At 40.9% G+C, this 21,475-nt stretch overlaps 1 protein-coding gene across 5 annotated transcripts in view; it reads left to right on the top strand.

The window, feature by feature from the left end:
* STAT4 (signal transducer and activator of transcription 4) overlaps positions 1 to 21,475 on the top strand; it is a 99,633-nt gene that overhangs the window by 63,412 nt on the left and 14,746 nt on the right. For all 5 annotated transcript variants that reach the window (XM_045086519.1, XM_045086517.1, XM_045086516.1 and 2 more), the window contains 9 exons: positions 796 to 874; positions 4,187 to 4,272; positions 6,118 to 6,269; positions 8,619 to 8,777; positions 9,491 to 9,583; positions 12,540 to 12,599; positions 12,902 to 12,919; positions 13,009 to 13,102; positions 14,953 to 14,997. In XM_045086519.1, the coding sequence (XP_044942454.1) occupies positions 796 to 874; positions 4,187 to 4,272; positions 6,118 to 6,269; positions 8,619 to 8,777; positions 9,491 to 9,583; positions 12,540 to 12,599; positions 12,902 to 12,919; positions 13,009 to 13,102; positions 14,953 to 14,997 (786 nt within the window). The remainder of the gene's footprint in view (positions 1 to 795; positions 875 to 4,186; positions 4,273 to 6,117; positions 6,270 to 8,618; positions 8,778 to 9,490; positions 9,584 to 12,539; positions 12,600 to 12,901; positions 12,920 to 13,008; positions 13,103 to 14,952; positions 14,998 to 21,475) is intronic.

The raw sequence follows: 21,475 nt of genomic DNA, 5'->3' as shown, positions 1-21,475 counted from the left end.
AATCTGATAATAAAATAACTCTCTCTCACTCACTGTGTTCATATTAGAAAAGATTTTGGGGGGAAGCTTTTCAGCTTTAGTTGACTAGAGACTGGGCCTACCCACCAAGCTCCAAGCCTCTAAACCTTTACACTGTAAATCTCTGTGTGTCTTCATCTGGAAACGTGAGGATGACCAGCATCACAGGATTGTTGGGAAGGACTGCATGCGATAGTCGAAGATATGCCGTTAGCCCAGATCTTGGCACGTAGTACCTGTTAGAAGCAGAGAGACATCACCAGGTTTGGAGAGAAGAGCAAAGTGAAACCTCAAAATAAAAACAAATAGGACATATAGAGGAAGCATAGATATTTCTCTAAGAAGCAGAGAAGGGATAAAAATGTAGACTGAATTACCATAAACCACAGCAGAATAGAATAGAGTGAAAAGATAATTGGTACATTCATGCAGAGTTGTATGGAACTAAAAGGTGAAAGGTATCCATAGTCTCCGGCCAAAAAAAGACATTTGTAACATCATTTGGAACTAAATGAGAAGTAACGGGCAAGATGCCGCAAGATTTCCAAATGATCAGGAAGAGCAAGTGGAAAAGCAGATTTAGCCTAGTTCTTGTTCTTCGGGGCTATTCAGCCTTTGTGGCCATTAGTCTTTAGAAACGTGGGCTTTGCATGCTTGGGCCAGCTCGTGACTGGAGGCCAGAAGCACCAAACAGTGTCCTTTGAAAGACTGATGATGATGTTTTGTTGACACACTTAATTAGAACAACAGAGTGAGTGTGTTTTCTTTTATAAAAAGATGACAGAACAAGACACCAAGTATTTAGAAGACCTGCAGGATGAATTTGACTACAGGTACAAAACAATTCAGACAATGGGTAAGTTTTTGCTTCATCTTTAATTCTCACTTAGGACATAAAGACGACATGACTGGGATTTCCCTTCATACTGACAACGCTGATAAATTGATCTGTTTCCCTAAGGGAAGTTCTCTTGCTTTCGTCCTGAAGAGAGAGTGCGGGGGAGGAGTGTTTTGCTTCCTCCTTCTCCCCATATAATGTATGTTTTTTTAATCGACCAATTCAAAATAAATTGTAAAGCTCATGAGAAGTCATTCCTACTTGGTCACACATCTCCAAAAACTAAAAACATTCTCCGTAGAATCAAAATATCATTATCACGACTAAGAAAAGTAATGATAGTTGCCTAGTATAATCAGGAAATTACTAACGTCATACTTACATGGATTTTTTAGATATAATTTTTAAGATCATCTGGCTGGCTCAGTCCATAGGGCCCACAACTCTTGATCTCAGTTCATGAGTTCAAGCCCTACACTGCTTTGTTTTTTTTAATTTATTTTCAGCATAACAGTATTCATTATTTTTGCACCACACCCAGTGCTCCATGCAATCCGTGCCCTCCCCAATACCCACCACCTGGTTCCCCCAACCTCCCACCCCCGCCCCTTCAAAACCCTCAGATTGTTTTTCAGAGTCCATAGTCTCTCCTACATTGCTTTTAAAGAAGATTTTAAAGATTATAAGTAGAAATGTGATTCACTATAGGAAATTTGGAAAAAAGAAAAGGGAATTAAAAAATAAAAAATCATGAAAAATTCCACTATCTGCTGATAAACAAATTGTTAGTATATCTTCTTCCATCCTTTTTCCTATACATTTAATCACATGTATATCTATTTATTTACCAAAAAAAACCCTGAAATAACCCTTTACATAGTTTTGTATATTGCACTCTTAAGTTTTATTTTAAGTATTTTCTCATATCATAAAAAAATCTCAAAGACATAATTTCAGTAATTATATAAATGTCAAAATGTAAGGAAACGGCAATTGTTTGACTCTATCTTTGTGATTAAACATTGAGTTCGTTTACAAGTAGATTTTTTTTTAAAAAAATGGGAAGAAAAGGAAAAATAATGGAAAGAAAGAATGAGAATATTTACAAGGTCTAAAATTTATAAGTAATAGGATTGATCTTTTGAAGTGTGTTGCCATTCGTGGGACAGAGAAATTCCAATTAGATCGAGATTAGCTAATAGGATTGTACCAATGTTCGTTTGCTGGCTGCAATAATTGCCCTACGCTTATGTAAGATATTAGAAGAAGCCAGGTAAAGGGCAGATGGGCACTCTACTCTTTTTGCAACCCTTTTGTAATTCTAAACTTATTTTAAAATAATTTTTAAAAACAATTGGGATAGAAATATTTTATTTTCAGAAGCATCTTTAATTATTGAAATGTTAGCTTAACATTTACTCAGAAGGAAGTGTGAATGATTGTGACCAAGTGCTTAACATTCACCTTGAGATTTAAAGGCGAGGATATTAGGTTAGGAATCTTGCTTGGCGTAGGTGGGGGGTGATGTGCTCTCCTGGCATCTTCAGGATTTACTGACTCCTGGGAAATGATATTTAAAATGTTTGTAGTTGTGGACCACCTGGGTGGCTCAGTCAGTTAAGTGAACAACTCTTGATTTTCTCTGATCATGATCTCGGGGTCATGAGATTGAGTTCTGAGTAGAGCAGAGTCAGCTTGTCCCTCCCCCTTCCCCTTTCTCCCTTCCCCTGCTCTCTCTCTCAAACAAATAATAATCCTTAATAATAAGGATTAATAGGGGTGCCTGGGTGGCGCCAGGGTCCTGGGATCAAGCCCCGCTTGGGTTCTCTGCTCCACAGGGAGCCTGCTTCCCACAACACCCCCCGCCCTCTGCCCACCTCTCTGGCTTGTTGTGATCTCTGGTTGTCAAATAAATAAATCTAAAAATAATAATAACAATAAGGATTAATAATTTAATCCTTAATCCTTTAATAATCCTTAAGTGTTCATAGTTGCTTTTGTGTAGAATTTTTCCCTTCAGAAAAATGGCACAAACATGGGTTCCTCAGATTATCAGAGGGGTCCGTGATCCTAAAAAGGTTTAGAACTGCCCATTTCACCAAGCACTAAAGTCCATTGAAAGCTGTCTCACCCCAAATCTCATATATGAACCACCAATTTAAGAAGTAAAATATAAACAAATACATTAAACAATAAAATCACTTTGGACTTAACATATGACAATTAGAGTTACATTACTATGATCAGTGCCCATGAACATTACGAAGAATAAAAATCTCATTCTGTCACTAACATCAACAAGTATTTATTTTGTTGACTTTAAGTGAAATGAAATGTTTTAAGTGAAATAAAAGACACATGGGAAACAAGTTATATCTCGCTGGTGAAGACTGAAAATTATTAGCTAATGAAGATTTGAGTTTATAAAAGGCTATATGAACCAGATTTTACTACATGTGGGATCCAAGAATTTGCAAATTTGTGAATTAATACAACCAGGAATGATTTCCCAGAGGTCAGGGCTGCTTTGTGGAGAAGTTTGGCACAGTGTTGTTTCCCAGTTACTCAAGCCAGACCGGCATTTCCGACCTTCATTCTTCATGGACAGGAGGGTTGGTACAATCACTTGCTATATATACCAGAAAAGTTTAAGATTCAAGTTAAAATATACAACGTTTATTCCACATCTCCCATTTAAGAGGATAAACCATTTGGGTTTGTTTTTTTTTTTTTCAGTCAGAGATTTTTCTTTGCAATTCTTTCCGACTTCTAGTTTTACTGTGAGGCAAGATCATACTGCAAAAGAAAAAAGAGGGGGGGGAGCAAAAGATCGAGTCTTTATTAGTTCATGAGAGTAAATGGATACAACTGCAACCCTTCCAGGCAGTTTTCCGTAATTCCTGGTGAGAAAGTAGAGCGGGAACAGTAGGTAAAGGGACCGGAGGAATCCACTATGATCTAATAATGGGCGCAAAGAAGGCCCTTTTCCTACTTAGGCCAACTAGCTAGGGTTATTGTCCGTGTAGAGGTACCTAAAAAGGAATGCATTTCAAAAACCTTTTAGCCCTCTCCCTACCCCAAACAGGAGCGTGGTGTGAAGACTGGTCTTCTGTCAAGGTCTGTAAGATAGAGATCTCCTCCCTGGCTCGCTTGGAGGTGATCCTCCTGGCAGATGAGCAAATAGGGACATATTCCAGGCTCTTCCACAAGGACCACATTTCATCTCTCATATCGTGGGACTTAAGGATGGGGGTTGCAGGAGGCTTGGCTTTCGGGGCAAAGAGCTTCGCGTGGGAGAGGGCTCAAAATCTCAACTCTTTTCCTTCACAGACCAGGGGGACAAGAACAACGCCCTGATGAATCAGGAAGTTTTAACTCTGCAAGAAATGCTTAACAGTCTTGACTTCAAGAGAAAGGTTAGTGGAGAACGTTACCTTGGCCTTGCCCACTGTTGTTTTCCTATATCTGCTCCCACTGAGAAGAATCAAGCTCTTGGATTCGTTCAGGCCTGTTTAAGCTGAACGATAAGCGGTGGTGTTTCCAGGAAGAGTGCCGCACTGGCGGCCGTGCTCCCGTTCCCGAGCTTACGCAGCTGGGCTTCTTGCTTCATGCAGTGCGTTCCCTGTAGCGACCGTTAGCTTCAAGGCGAACATCTTACCCAGTTTTTACCTGCCCCTATTTCAGACATGACCATTTTAGTTTCTGTACTTACTATGCTGATACGGGTTCTACTACATGTAGAATTAAAATATTCCCTGGAAGCCACTAAAATTTTATTAGAAAAATCAGTGTTCCAGTTTCCACTCTGAAAAATGACCTGAGGCTACGTAATTGAATAGATTTCAGGATAGTTCATCGACAACCGAACATATTCAATCTAACCTCCTTTCAAAGAGCAGAGAAGGCTTTTACTGGCTCAGTGAAATATTTTAAAAGAGGGAAATCATTTCTATTTCAACTTTCTATCTCTCCTTGAAGTAAATGCAACTGAAATTTGAGCAGTCACTGATAAGTCAAGAGTTTATTTCTAGAAGTTCAGCTTCATTTGTTGTGTAGGAATTTGTGTGAGCACAAATAAATGTAAAATTTATTTTCACCCTACATTATAAACTTCAACAGTTAGAAATCAGGTTTCTAAAATGCAAATAATTAATCCAAGATAGGCTTAATGCATTTATGTATAATAAATCTATGTTCTATGTTTTGTGCATGCTAAGAAATGCTTAGAAATAAGATTTTAAGACAGAAGGAACTTCAGAAATTATTTGGTCCAGTCACCTCATTGTATAGATCAGAAAACCAAGTTCCAGCAAAGTTAAGTGGTTTATCCCAATTCACATAGCTTGTCACAAAACCAGATAAGAATTCATACCTTCTAATCCTTAGGCCTTTAAAAATTAAACTTCTCCACTATGCCTTCCTCAACCCCAATAAATTAATTTTTTTTAAGGATTTCATGTATTTATTTGACAGAGAGACAGTGAGAGAGGAAACAGAAGCAGGGGTAGTGAGAGAGGAAGAAGCAGACTTCCTGCCATGTAGGGATCCCTATGTGGGGCTCAGTCAAGGACCCTGGGAACATGATCCGAGCTGAAGACTGAGTCACCCAGGCACCCCCAGATAAAGTCCCTAAAAGACTAACATAGGAAGGCTCAAATTTTAATCAGTACATTTTAGAATAAATGCATATATTTCTAAGAATATAAATATAATTTATGTCTTTTTGAAAAGTGGAGATATGGATGTATGACTAGAAGATTCAATAATGACTCAGGAGTTATAAATTCAATGTATTTGAATTTACATTAGATGAGATTAAATGATATTATGGGATAATATGAGATTGTTAGCTGTGATCATGCGGCTTCCTTTAATAACCTTATTTAATTATAATAATTTCAAATTGAGGGGTGCCTGGGTGGCTCAGTGAGTTAAGCCTCTGTCTTCAGCTCAGGTCATGATACCAGGGTTCTGGGATCGAGCCCCACATCAGGCTCTCTGCTCAGAGACTCTCTGCCTGCTGCTCTGTCTACTTGTGATCTCTGTCTATCAAATAAATAAGTAAAATCTTTAAAAAAATTTTCAAATTGGAAGTAGGAAAAGGCAGTGCTCTGATAAATAGAAGGTAGTATTTGGTAAAATATTTGGTGAGAATGTTAACCTAGCCTTTATCCCCCAGGTCTGAGAAATAGTTTCGTGGGTTGAGTTATGAGTGACTTTGGTTGCATCTCAATCTTTTCAGTAGTCACCTTTGTTTTTAGGAAGCGCTCAATAAGATGACCCAAATCGTCAACGAGACGGACGCGTTGGTGAGCAGCGCGCTGATGGAGGAGCTGCGGGACTGGCAGAGGCGGCAGCAGATTGCCTGCATCGGGGGGCCGCTGCACAACGGGCTCGACCAGCTGCAGAATTGGTACAACGAACTGACTTTAGTTTCTAGTGAAAACCACAGGAAGTACAAAGCTTCAGTGTTGCTGAGCCAGAGAAGGCAGGCTGAGCCCAAAACATCAATTCATTCAGTTTATCGATGATTTATTAGCACCTGGGAACTGCCGTTGAGAACAAAGAGATGCATATGTATTTTTACTTTTATTCCCTTGGGGCCAAAAATAAAGCATCTCTAGAAATCTATAGCATGCATGCGAATTGCTTAATTCTCTCGCATAATATATTAACCTTAAAAGAGTCCAGTGAATTTTTGAAACCAGGAATGAACACAGCTTTCTATAAGGACATAAGAAACACTAGCTTCAAAAGCTTGAGAAAAGATATCTCAGTTTTTAAAGGCATATCTTTTTTTTTTAAGATTTTATTTACTTATTTGACTAAGAGAGATCACAAGTAGGCAGAGAGGAAGGCAGAGAGACAGAGAGAGGAGGAAGCAGGCTCCCTGCCGAGCAGAGAGCCTGACGTGGGGTTCGATCCCAGGACCCTGGGATCATGACCCAAGCCGAAGGCAGAGGCTTTAACCTACTGAGCCACCCAGGTGCCCCTTAAAAGCGTATTTTAATTTTTTAAAAATATTTTATATTTATTTAACAGACAGAGATAGCAAGTAGGCGGAGAGGCAGGCGGGGGGGTGGGCAGGCTCTCTGCTCAGCAGAGACCCCTATGTGGGGCTCAATCCCAGGACCCTGAGACCATGACCTGAACCGAAGGCAGAGGCTTTAACCCACTGAGCCACCCAGGCACCCCTTTAAAGGCGTATCTTAAGAAGTTGGAGTTGGGGCGCCTTGGTGGCTCAGTGGGTTAAAGCCTCTGCCTTCAGCTCGGGTCATGATCTCAGGGTCCATGGGATTGAGCCCCACATCGGGCTCTCTGCTCTGCGGGGAGCCTGCTTCTTCCTCTTTCTCTGCCTGCCTCTCTGCCTACTTGTGATCTCTCTCTGTCAAATAAATAAATAAAATCTTAAAAAAAAAAAAAAAGAAGTTGGAGTTAAACATTAGTTTTGTGTTTTCAGTACAGTGATTTATTTTTGTATTTAAATGAAAAATCTCAAGTGGCTTCTACTTCACGACATTCCCTGCGTGTGCACATGTGCAATCCTATGGTTACTATTCCTTGTATTACAAGAGAAAATGTGGGTAGGGTTTTCCTCAGCAATGCAAAATGAAAGTATGTCATTGAAAGAACACTTAGAAAAAAATAATGAAAAAGAAGGAAAATGTTCAGTTGAAATCTAAAATGCTTTCAAAGGGTACAAGTCAATACAGTGGAAACCTGTCCTAACTGGGACCGCTTGTGATGTGAGCTCTGCCCCGCGGGGCCCGCTTCTCAAGAACAGTAAGGACCTGGGCTCTTTCTAAAACCTACTGATTGTGCTTGGGGAGATGCTTTGATTCTCTAACCTCACTGTAATAATAAGCAGTAATATACATAATAAAAATAAAATATAATGCTAAAAATAAAATAATCAAAATAATAAACAACAAAGGAAGCAATCAAGAACTTGGCCCATGAAAGTGCTTATAGCCAAAGCAGTAGGCAGTGGGCAGAGAACAGGTCTTCCCATAGGACTATGTGGGGAGTAAACTTGTAAGTAGGAAGAGCTGCTGTCAGGGCCCGATGGACTTACCAAGTCTGTCCATATCGCACCGCCTCTCCAGCTGACAGTCGCTTGGGTGTCCGTCACAGACTGTCTCTTCCCCAGACTTTGGGCCCAAGTCCCCACCTCCACTTCTGAGGTGATATCACCACTTAGTGAGTCAGACTCTGAGCCCATACGTTTCTCCAGACAGATTATTTTTTGGTTAATACTTAGGATTTGTAAAACACACTTTGGAGGAGGGAGTCCATTTCTTATTGTTTTTATTCTTTAGTATTCTTACACCTAATACTCCTCATATCATGTACCTTTAAAGTTTTAAATTTGTTCTTTTTTACCCATTAATGAGGGTCACATTAATTAACGAGTACCACATCATTAACATCTACATGCTTAACAGACTTTTAAACAAACATTGAAAGGGATTCAGTTCCTGATGTTGACAAAATTTGATGAATGATGTCTATAACTACGGGTATAAATAACAAAACATTGGAAATATTTTCCATTTCCTATGTGCCATGCATCTTAGAGGGAAAAATGGATCAGGGAAGTAAGCATAAAGAACTGCCACTAACCTTTAATGAAATTAAGTGAATAACTCTCTTAATCGAATAATTATGTAATAATGTATTGCTTGCTAATGTGGTTAACAGTTAAAATGGTAGATTGGTAAGGGGGAAAGCTGTCCACTGATGGTCCTTTGCTATTTGATAGCTTTACACTGTTGGCAGAAAGTCTGTTCCAGCTCAGAAGGCAACTGGAGAAATTAGAGGAACAGTCGACTAAAATGACATACGAAGGGGACCCCATTCCCATGCAAAGAGCACATCTGCTGGAAAGAGTCACCTTCTTGATCTACAGCCTTTTTAAGAAGTAAGTCAATTTAAATGCGTCACGGCAGCCTCAGTCCCACGGCGCTGCAAGGAGACGCTGGCTGGGGTTTCGGTGTTAAGGGGAAGGAAGGTGGGGACGTGTTGAACAGTGAGCCTCAGGGTGGAGTGACTAAAGCTTCAGAGAGTTCCAGAAACATTTCTGCTCTTCACTATTTATTCGGCACTTCTCCCAAAAACTGACTCAGTTTTCTACGCTCCAAGGACGACATCCAGCTGAAGTTCATTTTTCACATTTTAGAAAAGAAGATTTCAGTGATTTCTTCTTAAGTGCATATCCAAGAAAGGAAGGGTAGAGGCCATGTCTATGTGTATAAGCTCAGCTAAAGGAAAAAAAGAAGAAGAACAGTACCACGTACCAGAAATTCTAATACCCAGTTCAAAGATGGCATGAAATTAACTTTTTACTTTCTGTTTAGTATGATAAAAATAGGTTTTATTCTCGGCTCAAGTAGAACAATTAAGAATTACTTACTGTCGTTTATTAAGGGACGATCTTAAGTCATTTTTTCCATCTCCTGGTAATTATTTATGAGAAGTCTTTGGAAAGATTTGAGCTTAACGGGGATTTGAATATCTTAGAAGTGTAGAAAATTTGGATTTTTTAAGAGGACAGCATCCTGTTTCTCTGTGGTTTTCAGCCTGTCGATATTTTCAATGCTTTCAAATGACGTGCTTTATTTCCTTTTAATCTAGCTCATTTGTGGTTGAACGACAGCCATGCATGCCGACCCACCCCCAGAGACCGATGGTACTTAAAACTCTTATTCAGTTCACGGTCAAGCTAAGGTAGGCAGATCGTGCTCTATCTTTTCCTTTGCGGAGCCACAGCCACTGCATAAATAAGACCAATTTCTCACAGAGCGCCTCTCATTCAGCTCTTCTGTGTTAAGTGCCTCCTGCATGCCCAGCACTGAGCTATGGTAGATCCCCTCAGCAATGTTAATATCAGGGCCCCGCTTGGAGAGAACATGTCAGTAAGATGAGGACATGAGGGATTTTAGCGTGAGAGAATGGAATCGCAATGTCCGGCGTCGTGGGGTCGGTTGCTGGAAAGACTGACATGGGAGAAGGCTAGAGAGTCTGGAGAAGTCTTTGTGGTCGCTTGGAGGAAGGACCTTGGGGGAGGACCAGAGAGGGAAAGGAGAGTGGGACAGTAGGAGAGTGAGGCGACAGCAATAGTGACTTCCTGGTCTGTTTTGCAAGATGTTCCGCAGGGAGAAGTAGAATTGTGTAGACGGGGGACACAGTATGGAAGGCTTTGAATATCTTACCCAGGAAATAAAAGTGGCACATTCTTCGCCTGTGATTGCCCAGCAACTAGTTTATAGGATTTTCCTTGAAAACTCTCAATGCTGTAATCTTCCATGTATCCTACTAGGTGCCTGATTTAAAGACCTATGACTTTTGTGCGATTGTTGCTTTGTCTATGCATTTGATCCTTTTCATTAGCACGAGTAACCAAAACGTACCATTTTCCCTAATGACACTCAAAATCATGAATTTGAGCTTGAACTTTCAAAGATCTTCATCATTCATCAATCTCTAAGGCCCTCAAGCTTTAAATTCCTTATCACTGAGTCACCTTTGACCAGGACAAGAGGTGATGATGCTGAGGTAATGATTTAGGGCCCCACGATAGGTTCCTGATCCCCTATCACTATCAGAACTTTATTTTTATTTTTATTTCATTTTGTTAATCTCCATTTTATTGAGATGTAATTGACATACAGGACTATAGAAATTAAAGCTGTACAGCAGAATGACTTGGCTTACATAAACTGCAAAATGATTACTACGAAAAGTTTAGTTAACATCCATCACCTCAGAACTCCATTTTTAAAGGGAGAGCATTTTCCTTCAGTTTGCATTTTAAATATGTCACATGAAATTCTTAATCATTTCCTTTGCATGAATTCCACAGCAAGACTTAAGAACCAGGAACAAAAGCCAGAGGCCAGGTTCCCTCTTAAAATTTCATGATTTTCAAGAGTTGTTCATTCTTTATCCCCACATCTCTCTATAACCCAGAAGATAGTAACACTAAAGGGAAATAGGATAGAGGGGTGGTGGGCATCCTACATTTCCTGGAGGCACCCCCATTGGTGACACAATAAGTCTGAGAAGCTCTCCGGGACAAAAGGGGAGATGAGCAGAGATTGCACAGGCAGGAGTTCTGAGCGGAAGAGGCCCCCAAATGGGCCTCACCTTGCATGTTCTTTGAACTGATGACCAGGGGCATTGACCATTCGTCCCTGCTTTAGTGTTCCTGCTTTCCTCTTCCACCTGTCTGTTGGGTCCCTGTCCTCCACCTCTGTACCTTGTTCTCCACTGTCTTGGTAGATGATCTTAGTATTCATTGATAGATGACTTCGTATTCAAGATTTCCCCTAAAACCCCTTCCTACCATAGCATTCCATCTCCTATTTCAGAGGGAGGGGTGATATGGATCTCCCTTTAGTCAGCAGCATCTTCTGGTGACTCGGATCCTGAAGTACGATCCTTCCTGCCCTAATTCATGTGACCTCTTCACCCCTCACTGCTAACAAGTGCACACATGATACTCCAAACCCTAAAACCAATCCTGTGCTTCATATGGGATTTTTAAGGAACTTTTGTCGCATTCTGCCCACTCTTTTGTTTGGACTCTCCTCTGTGATCGTATCTCTCTCATGCCCATCCGTTGCTTATCACCGTTCTCCATAATCCGTCTTCTCTGTTGAGCTGGACTTCTTCTTCTCCTGCGTAGCCACGGCCGCACTTCTCCCTTCCCCACTCTTCACTACGCAGTCCCCTAGCACCTAGGGCTGCACTGGGTGTGGACGAGGTGCTCAGCACATGCTGAGTGAATGAATGAGGCTTGAGATGAGTGAATGAGTGATTGAATTAATATCTCTGAAACTGGACTGAACCCAGAAAGAGGGTGTATCAAAGGCTACACATCAAAGGAGTTGGGAAAGCGAAAGAATAAAGGAGGAGCTTTATGCACCAGAAGAAGGAATTAAGGGATTGCTCTTCTGATCTTTAGTCACTTCTTTGTTTGGAGTTGGATCTGTTTTAGTTATGAACATTTTTGCTGTTACTTTCATTGTGTATTTTAAGATTGCAAATGCATTCGAATTGGAATTTTTCACAGGTCTGGTCTTTCTCAGTGTTTTTACACTGAGAAAGTTTTTCTCAGTGTTTTTACACTAAGATTTTCCCCCATCAAAATATTTAGTTTCTCGAAACTTACAGTTTTTTATGATCTGAGAATAAAATGTAGCCATATTAATAAACTTGCAAAGAATTTTCTGTACATTTTTACCTTTAATCCAAATGTGGGCTTTAACCAAAATGTATAGCTATTTTTCTGACCTAGCCATGTATTATCCAATGCACATCAACTGAAAATACTTCCCAGATGTCTGTCAGGATGATATGAAGTGGCTGGTGTCAATATCAGTAATGTGACAAACTAAAAAAGAATTGTACATTTTTGTACAATTTAGTGTACATTAATTATTTTCATTATTTTCATTGTATTTTAATTCCAGGATAGTATATGGTGTTATATTAGTTTCAGGTGTGCAACATAGTGATGCAACAGTGAGTTGGACATTTTTAAAACACACTAACATGTAACTAGAAATAACCTAAATTTTATTTATATATATGACATAAATATATTTAAATTTTAAGATATAAAAAGGCTCTTAACACTATTCATTTTTACTTCTGATTCTTTATTTATGTGTCTTTTCAGACTACTAATAAAATTGCCAGAACTAAACTATCAGGTAAAGGTGAAAGCATCAATTGACAAGTAAGTTTCTAATTTCATTTTGAAACATGAAAATGTGAGACTTTTTAAAAAGAACTTCATTTTTATAGAATGATTTCAAACTTTTCAATGTATTTCTCTAACATTACATATCAATGTACTTCAAATATTTGACTTTGAAGTTCAAACATTTAATAGAACTCCAATGAAGACTTACTTTAAAAAATTTTACTATAAAGTCTTGAAAATTTATGACTTTATTATACTACCCTCTAAAGTATCAAAGACTGTTTTTACTAGATCTATAAAATAGCTCATTTTAAGGAATCTTCTTGGTTTTACAGGAACGTTTCAACTCTAAGGTAAGAAATTTATTTTAGAATTTTTTTTTTGCTGGTCTCATAAATATATTTTGTCTGAGACCATGTAAATAGCTAAGATTTTCCCCCAGCAATCGAAGATTTGTCCTTTGTGGAACTCATGTCAAAGCCATGTCCATTGAAGAATCTTCTAATGGGAGTCTCTCAGTAGAATTTCGACATTTGGTGAGTTCCAATTACACAAGCTTCTCCCCATCCCCAAATCAGATACATCTTTTCAAATAGGTCTTGTAATTCAATGTATTTTGGGTCTGGGGGGGGGTTCTTGTATGCGATTAAGGGCCATATTAAGAAATAAAACATGCCATCATTCAAGAATTAAAAATGGCAGAAAGAACATGGAACCTTAACTCAGAAGTCTTAGTTCTCAACATTAGTGATATAGTACCTTGATCGAGTAACTAGACAACAATTGGTCTGTATATTTTGATAAAGACGACAGAGATAATTGGTCTTATAACAGATAGGTATTCCTGATTTATTTTCTACTTTTTAAAATCTCCTCAAGACATGATATCCAGCAACAATGTGTCTGGCCGAAAGTGCTTTCATTTTAGGAGTAGCTTGAGGAAGTAGGATGTTCCTGGGTATGGCGGTCATGTATGGTCTGCTTTGGCATGTCTAGAAAGCTTCTAACCCAGCCTCACCCTGTTGCCTCTTGTTTTTACCACTTCCTCTTAACCTAGAGTTCCCTTCCTGCTTCCTGCTTTCTTTCTAATTCTTTGTGTGGTTCTTAGATTTCCAAAGACTCTACCGCTCTCTTGCCAGACGCATGTTACTTCTGGTTTATTAGCACTTAGGAAGTACCTCACCTGAGTGCCGGGGCACCACCGAATCAGCCCCAAAGGGTCTTTCTAAAAGATAAAATGCAGGTTAATAGGTACCTGCCTATACCAATTTATGCTGGGTTTTAGTTTTGATTTTGTTTTTGTTTGATCTTTAGTACTGAAGAGTACATGTCTTTTTAACTGAATCCCTTCAGTGTGAGGCGGATACAGTATAGTGACAAGTCCTGTGTTATATACATCCTTATAACTAGCTCTCTTTTTGCTTACATTCAGTTTCTATCCTTGAGAAAATTTCAGTAGTGGACAATGTTTGCTAATAAGTAAAGCTGCAAGAGACCCTTAACTTAGAGCTGTTTGTCTCTCAAAATAAGTCATGTGGAAAAGAACAAGGGACATATGAAAAAGTGGTTAGGTCTTTCTTCCAGCAGGTATAATATATAAATTAACAAAATCTTACTTTTTACAGTCCTCTTCTAGTTGCAAAGCATTTTTAAATGTATTATCTTTTGCATAATAACTTTAATTGATTTTTAATACAAAACTAAATGCGGAAAATCAGGGAGGCAAAAACTTAAAAATTAAAAATCATCTGTATCTCACTACCTTGTAACACTATTAACTACTTTTGCTTTTATTCTTTTACATATATACATGTGTATGTACTTTTCAAGTGGGATCAGACTGTACACACTATATACACTTGTCGTCTACCTTTTTCTTTAAATTAAGTAATCTATATCCTGAACCCTCTTGTGTCGCTAAGTCTCTAATGCCTTTAGTAGCTTCCCGTACCGTGGGGCACTACCTCATCATTTGTTTTCCTGGTTCTCTGTGTTGGACTAGCTTTCACAGGGACTGAGAATCATCACAGCTTAGCTCAGACACTACCTTCCAGGTACAAAGGAGTGCTGAGTAGATGATAAACATCGCAGCATGATTTCCTCTTTCCAAAATGTTGGCTGAAAAACACAGTCTTAAAAGAGTATTCCAACTTGTTCATTTACCTCTGAGGAAGTTTCTACAGCAGCGTCTCAGGAGCTGAAACAGAGAACTTCTTTCTTTTGAATCTGGGCAACTATGTTAGGTTTCCATGAATTAGAAGACATCGGGTTACTGTTCTAAAAGACAAAATTGTGGCCAAGAAAATCGCTATAATGGGTATGACCAACTTGATATTTGATTGCTAGTGCTTCTCCGTCTAAATGGTGTCATTCTTTGTTTGCAAAGCAACCGAAGGAAATGAAGTCCGGTGCTGGAGGCAAAGGAAATGAGGTACAGAATGTTTTCACAAGATCGTTTTCTAAGGAAATAGCCTTCTCATCTCTTATTTTTTTAAAGCTTTAAAGCTGCCCTTTATAGTTTTATAGAAAGTCACATTTGTGTTTCTCTGGTTACAAATTAAAGCTTGAGAATTGCAGACAAGATAAGAAATTTTGTCTTAAAAAGGAGAAAGAGGTGCCTGGGCGTCTCAGGGAGTTAAAGCTTCTGCCTTTGGCTCAGGTCATGATCCCAGGGTCCTGGGATCGAGCCCCGCATCGGGCTTTCTCCTTGGTCGGGAGCCTGCTTCCTCCTCTCTCTCTCTGCCTGCCTCTCTGCCTACTTGTGATCTCTCTCTGTCAAATGAATAAATAAGTAAAGTCTTTAAAAAAAAAAAAAAAGGAGAAAACCAGAAATTGCATATAAAAAGACCTTCTTGGAGTACCTGGTGGCTCAGTTGTTTGGCAGGCATCTGCATTCAGCTTGGGTCATGATTCCAGGATCCTGGGATCCAGCCCCACGTCAGACTCCCTGCTTCAGGGGGCAGGGGAGGGAGTCTGATTCTTCCTCTCTCTCTGCCCCCTCCCGCTTTAATGCTCTGTGTCTCTCTCTGTCTCAAATAAATGAAAAAAAATAATAATAATAACACCCTCTTAAAAGAACAACTATTAACATCCTGGTTCACATCATTCTAGATCTTTATCTATGTATATATTACTTTTATATATACATATTTACAGATTGTTTCATAACCTGCTTTTTTCCCCTCATAACAATGTAAGATGAACAGCTTTCCATAACCTTAATACTCTTGGAGAGCAACACTCAAAGTGGTGCCCATATTGCATTTTACAGGTGTGCCATAAGTCTTGAGTCAGTCCTCCACTATTACAAGATGCCTTAAAATCACTCATTTGAGGCACATCTCAAACTTCATGACCTATAATGTGAAAATCGCAGGTGAAAAACGCCCTATTAATTTATGGTATCACTTTGCCCGTATACGTAAGGTTTGCATCCCACTGGATGAACTGAGTAACAGCACACACGGATGTGGTCCAAGTGTTTGCATTTGAGTCAGTAAATGATAGAGCGGTCAGATCCTGGATTGAAAGTGGCCTTGGAGATCATCTGTTTCATTGGCCTAGATTGCTAAGACCTGTTTGAAATTAGCAAACCTGGGTTTGAGTCCATTCTGACAGTGACTGAAAATGTGATCCTTTGCAAATGATCTGATGGAGAAATATCGCATGTTTTTCCTCTAACTGATCAGGATAGTAGCACCCAATGCGCTCTGCTCAGAGATGCGGTATGTGTAAGGTCATCTACACAAGGCTGTTATAAAGCAGGGAGACTTATTTCTGGTGTGGTTGGTATGGATTCATTCTCCTGGCTTTACAGTCACCGCTGCTAAGAGAAATCTCTTTGAATTATCTGGAAGGAAAAAGCACTTTATAAACCCAGCATTCAACTGCAATCAATCTAGCCCTCCCCACAAAACCACAAAGATTGACTACAACATTTAATGCTCTGCATTTCCCCTTCCAAGAATACTTGATTCCCTTAATTGTATCTTAAAGGGCATTTGCCAAATATCACAGCCGCAGCAAAGATGAGCTAAGCCTTTCAGGTACAGCCTTGGTTTAGGGCCAAGCAGCAAACAGGTCTCTACAGCCCGATATCACGGAGGTAGAGCTTTTGAGTTTAAGGAAATTCTCGTAAACCAGATAAGTAGGAATTATGGTTCCCACCTCATAGAAATCCATAAAGATTTTCCCAATTTCCTAATTGAAACATTAGCACATTATAAATAAAAAGTCATTTCATGCATCTCACTGCGATTTTGGCCAGAGCTGCGAACATTTCATGCAGCATCACGTCCCCGAACAGTATTTGCTAAGTCTGAACAGACTAAACACGGTGCTTCTGGGCTGTTCCTCAGTAAAACAGATCAAACGGGAATAAATGCAAAGAGCTCGGCTTCTCTGACACCTTGTCGTCCTTAAGAATGTAAAACCAGAGTCTTTACTGGGGCTTCCCTAGAGCAGAACTCTCCGTAAATCACCTTCCACTATATGATAACCAAGCAATGTCTCATCGACAGTGTCTACTTACATTACTCTGAATGTATTTCCTCTCATTTTCTGATTAATAACAAAATGGTGCAGTCGTGTCAGAATGATTTTATTCTTCCCTTTTTCCCCTAAGTTGGCCGGCTCGATTTTATCTTAAGCTGTTCTTTGAGCTCCCCCTACTGATAGAATCCTAGAATGATGCCTAGGTACATGGAAAACACACACAGAGCAGAGAGTTGTTTCATGTAATATAGGAACTACAGAAAAGTCAAAAAACATATGAAGTGGGCTCAGAAAGATAGAAAAGAAATCAGGGGCTTGGCCAGGCAGTAGGAGCGATCAAAAGAAGTCCGGAAAAATTTCGGGGAAGATCTAGCGATAAGGTAGAGTTCATAAAGTCACAGGGCCAGAGATGGTAGTAACCAAAATGTCAGAACAGGAAGCTGGGGCGTGATAGCTCATTTTCAGATTTCAAATGGTAGTCGTCGCTTATCTGAGCACCCGCAGTGGGAGTTCATAGCCCAATAAGAATGGATTTAACAAATCCCCCGTGGCATTAACCTTATGCTGGGCACCAGGAGCTTCACTGACACTGGTACATGGAATTCTTGTGACAGTGCTATGAAGTAGGGACTGTTTGTGCACTTATTTTAGGTAGGGAAACTAAGGCACAGGGTGGTCAGGCCAAGATTCCAGCCATGGCAGTCTGGCTCCCACGTCCATGCTCTTGGCCACTGTGCGGTGCTGCCTCTGGGATCATAAAACCCGGGCGGGGAGATGCGGCCCAACCTCCTCCTGCCGCACACCTCAGTGTGCTCCCTCGGTTTGCGGGGGTTCCTAGAAGAGGGGGGTCGTTGCGACTGCGTGGCTAGCGTCTCGCCTTTCTCCTGCCTTCCAGCTGTTGTCGTACTGTCCCCGGTTTGCCCCGACTCAGAGATCCCATCGCTCTCCCACACCAGAATCCTTCTGAAGTCTAAAGAAACTGAAAATAATGCTTTCTCAGGAAAATCTGTTGACCTCTCCCTGTCTCCTCTGTGCGTCAGTTGGGGGTTGGAAATAGCACCGTGTTGGGGGCTTCCTCTTGCAGGCAGCTGGCCTCGTGCAAGCCGCTTGCCCTAACTAACTCCCAAAAATGGGGGTCGAGTTGACCTGCACTTACAGCCTCGTCTAGAGGATCAGATGAGATGGTGCTTGGGAGAGTTGGCCACGCTGCGCTGTGCAGGCATCTGCTTTGGCTCCCCTTCCCAGGCTGCCCCTTTGTAAAGAAACGTATTCACACAGGTGGGGAAGATCTGTAAAGACAGTCCCTGATGTAGGACAAAGTGCTGATGCTTCCTTCCCCTTCTCTACCCAACTGCCAAAGCGCTTGGCTGGAGGTGGTCCCTTTCCAGGGTCCCTGAGCATGTTCTCCTCTGGCTCCAGGTCTCTGAGACCTCAAAGCACCATGTATGGATGTGTAGGCCCTTTCTGTAGGATCACGTCTTGGGTTCCTACTACCACCCCACCCCACCCGTATCTGATACACACACACACAGACACACACAGACACACACACACACACACACACACACAGATTGGCCCACTTAGTTCTGCTTTTGTGGTTGTCAGAGGTTGGACTGGATACTTACTAAATGATGGAGAACATACAAAAATCTCATGAATGATAGTTTCCCTAGGGGCGCCTCCCTGAATCTCCCTAGCACTCCCTAGCACGTGAGTCAAACAGCACTGGCTGTTACTGTTACTGGCTGGGTAACTCACGTTACCCACAAAGAGGTGGTCGGTCAGGATGTGCAGGGGGTCCTGGCTGTTGGGCTGGATGACGGGAGGAAGTTGCATTCGACCCATTCTGTCCCAGAACAACCACAGATCTGCCCAAGGAGCCATCTCTGGATTTGGGGGCGGGAGTTGGTGAAAGGTGGAGCTCTGGGCCCCCCACCCCTGTTTCAGTCAAGGTCGCTTTATTTTATATATTTTACAGATTGGAACCCAGGTGATGAATTTTTTTTCAAGACTGTGTTTCAAGGTTAAAAAACATATGTAAGCCATTGGATTTAGACAGTTTCTGAAGCTTTTTTGACTAAGGTTCTATAATCTGTGAAAGTTCAAAAGAGAGTATGCTCTTTGCTTCTTTTTTTTTTTTTTAAGGAATTTAATTCTAATAATTTGCTTTGGCATTTCACAACCCCATGGAAATCTGTGAACGTGCTGTCACAAAATCAAGGTTAGCCACTACTGACTCTTTGTCCCACCTTTGTCCTTTCCTTGAAAGAGCCACCACGAACACACAATCCCATCACTAGTAAATAGCCAAACCTGGAAGGCGTCAGACGGTCCCTATAAAATAAACATTCCCAGGAAGCAGGCTTTCCCAGAGGTTCTTCTCCGGCAAAAAGGTGGCTGGAGAGTCGTCGTTGAAATGTGGAACGGTTTGAACAGGCAGTCTGGTATGGCAGCCTCTGGAGTACACTCTTCGTCAGTGCGCGGCCACTGACCGGCGACGGTTCTCGCCGCAGACTGCGGGGTTGGGTAATTTTGCTTACGTGGTGGGAAGTCATGAAGCACAAAGGAGCTATTAGTAAAGCCTGGGCGACTAGGGTTTCACGGAACAAAATAGCCAAACTGATGTTCTTTCCGGGTTCGCTGTTCTCAAGCACAGATACGCTACTCACGTGCCAACTAGACCAGGCGTTTTCACAGAAAGTTGATTTCCTTCCAAACAGTTCAAGTAGTGGCAACGCCTTTAAAAAGAGATGTCGATACAAGAATAACAGTAAAAATGTAGACTATTTATGGGACACCCCCCATGGAGCCCCCTCATTCTATGGCTTGAGAATTCATTGTCAATCTCCGTTTATTTCCTACGATTCTGTGATCGAGGTCTATCTCTCCTGGGACTGTACCACTATTTCCCTCTTTTTTATCACTGTTTCCCAGCACCTAACCCAGTGTCTAGCACATGATAGGCCTTCAACAAATATTCATTCAGTGACTGGGATACTATTGTTAGTTGTTTTCTACTCCGTGCAACATTGTCAGAGATTCCGGCTTGTTAAGAGATGAGCGAGGAGGGGCGCCTGGGTGGCTCCGGCGATTAAGCGTCCAGCTCTGCACTCCAGCTCAGGTCGTGATCTCAGGGTCCTGGGAACCAGCCCTCCGCGGGGCTCTGTGCCCAGTGGGGAGCCTGCTTGTTCCTCTCCCTCTGCTCCTCCCCCCACTTGTGTGTGCTCCTCTCTCAAATAAATAAATAAAAATTTTTTAAAAAGTTAGCAAAGAACTTAGATGAAAATCTGCCTTATCCTGGTTGTATTTTCTTTCCTTTCTTTCTTTCTTTCTTTTTTTTTTTTAGAGAGATAACCCAGGAAACAGACTTTTTTTGGTAAGGTTTTATTCATTTATATGAGAGAGAAAGGGAGGGCATGAGAGGAGAGAAAGTCAGAGGGAGAAGCAGACTCCCAGTGGAGCTGGGAGCCCGATCTGGGGCTTGATCCTGACACTCTGGGATCATGACCTGAGCTGAAGGCAGTTGCCTAACCAAATGAGCCACCCAGGCACCGCCTAGTTGTATTTTCTTAACAGAGGTTTCCTCTGAAGTCAAAAGCCATAACTATTTGTTAACATACTCTAGATTTCCAAGGTATATTATTAGGCATTGAGCAGAGGAAAGAAAAAAGAATGGTGACATCTATACCTACCTTTTAAAGACTGTGTATATTTTTTTTTCCAGGAGCCTGGTCAACTAGTTCTGCCAATTTTCCAGTTTCTTAGCATATTATCCCATGTGTGTTTTTCTTTACAAGTATAATGAAGTCAATTCAGTTACATTATTCAGTGGCATATAAAAAAAATCATAAATTTGGGTATTTTAAATCCATAATCATCTCACATGATGGCTTTTAAACACAGCCATGAATGGTGCATCTTATCTGTGGTGTTTTCCCCAGTCTACAAAGAATGGATCCTGGGAATGAGAAATTGAATATTGTCCCTGGCTTGGACCACACTCAGAAAGAAATAAAGACCATGACCTATGGCCATGTGAGCTTTGAATGTTAATGATGCTTCCTTTTGTCAGAGCTGCTTTTCTCCAGGCATGAGTATTATAGTCTGTGTCCTTGCTGGATTTCATTCTAAATGTGCCTCGCAACTGCACCAGGGGCTGTAGGTAACCATTGGGTATTAGTTTGAGGGGGGCCTGGGTGGCTCAGTGATCAGACATCTGACTTCCACTCAGGTCATGATCTCGGCGTCCTGGGATTGAGCCCCGCGTTGGGCTTCACACTCAATGGGGAGTTCGCTTGAAGATTCTCTCTCTCTGCCCCTTCCCCTGTTCTCTCTCAAATAAATAAAAAAATCTTAAAAATACAAAAGAAATTCGTTTGTGTCATTGAGGAGACCTCTCACCGTCCACATTCCAG

The sequence above is a fragment of the Mustela putorius genome, unplaced genomic scaffold, assembly GCF_011764305.1.
Source record: "Mustela putorius furo isolate JIRA1106 unplaced genomic scaffold, ASM1176430v1.1 tig00000992_pilon_pilon_pilon, whole genome shotgun sequence".
NCBI classification, from domain to species: Eukaryota; Metazoa; Chordata; class Mammalia; order Carnivora; family Mustelidae; genus Mustela; species Mustela putorius.
This window is presented reverse-complemented; position numbering and strand designations above follow the sequence as displayed.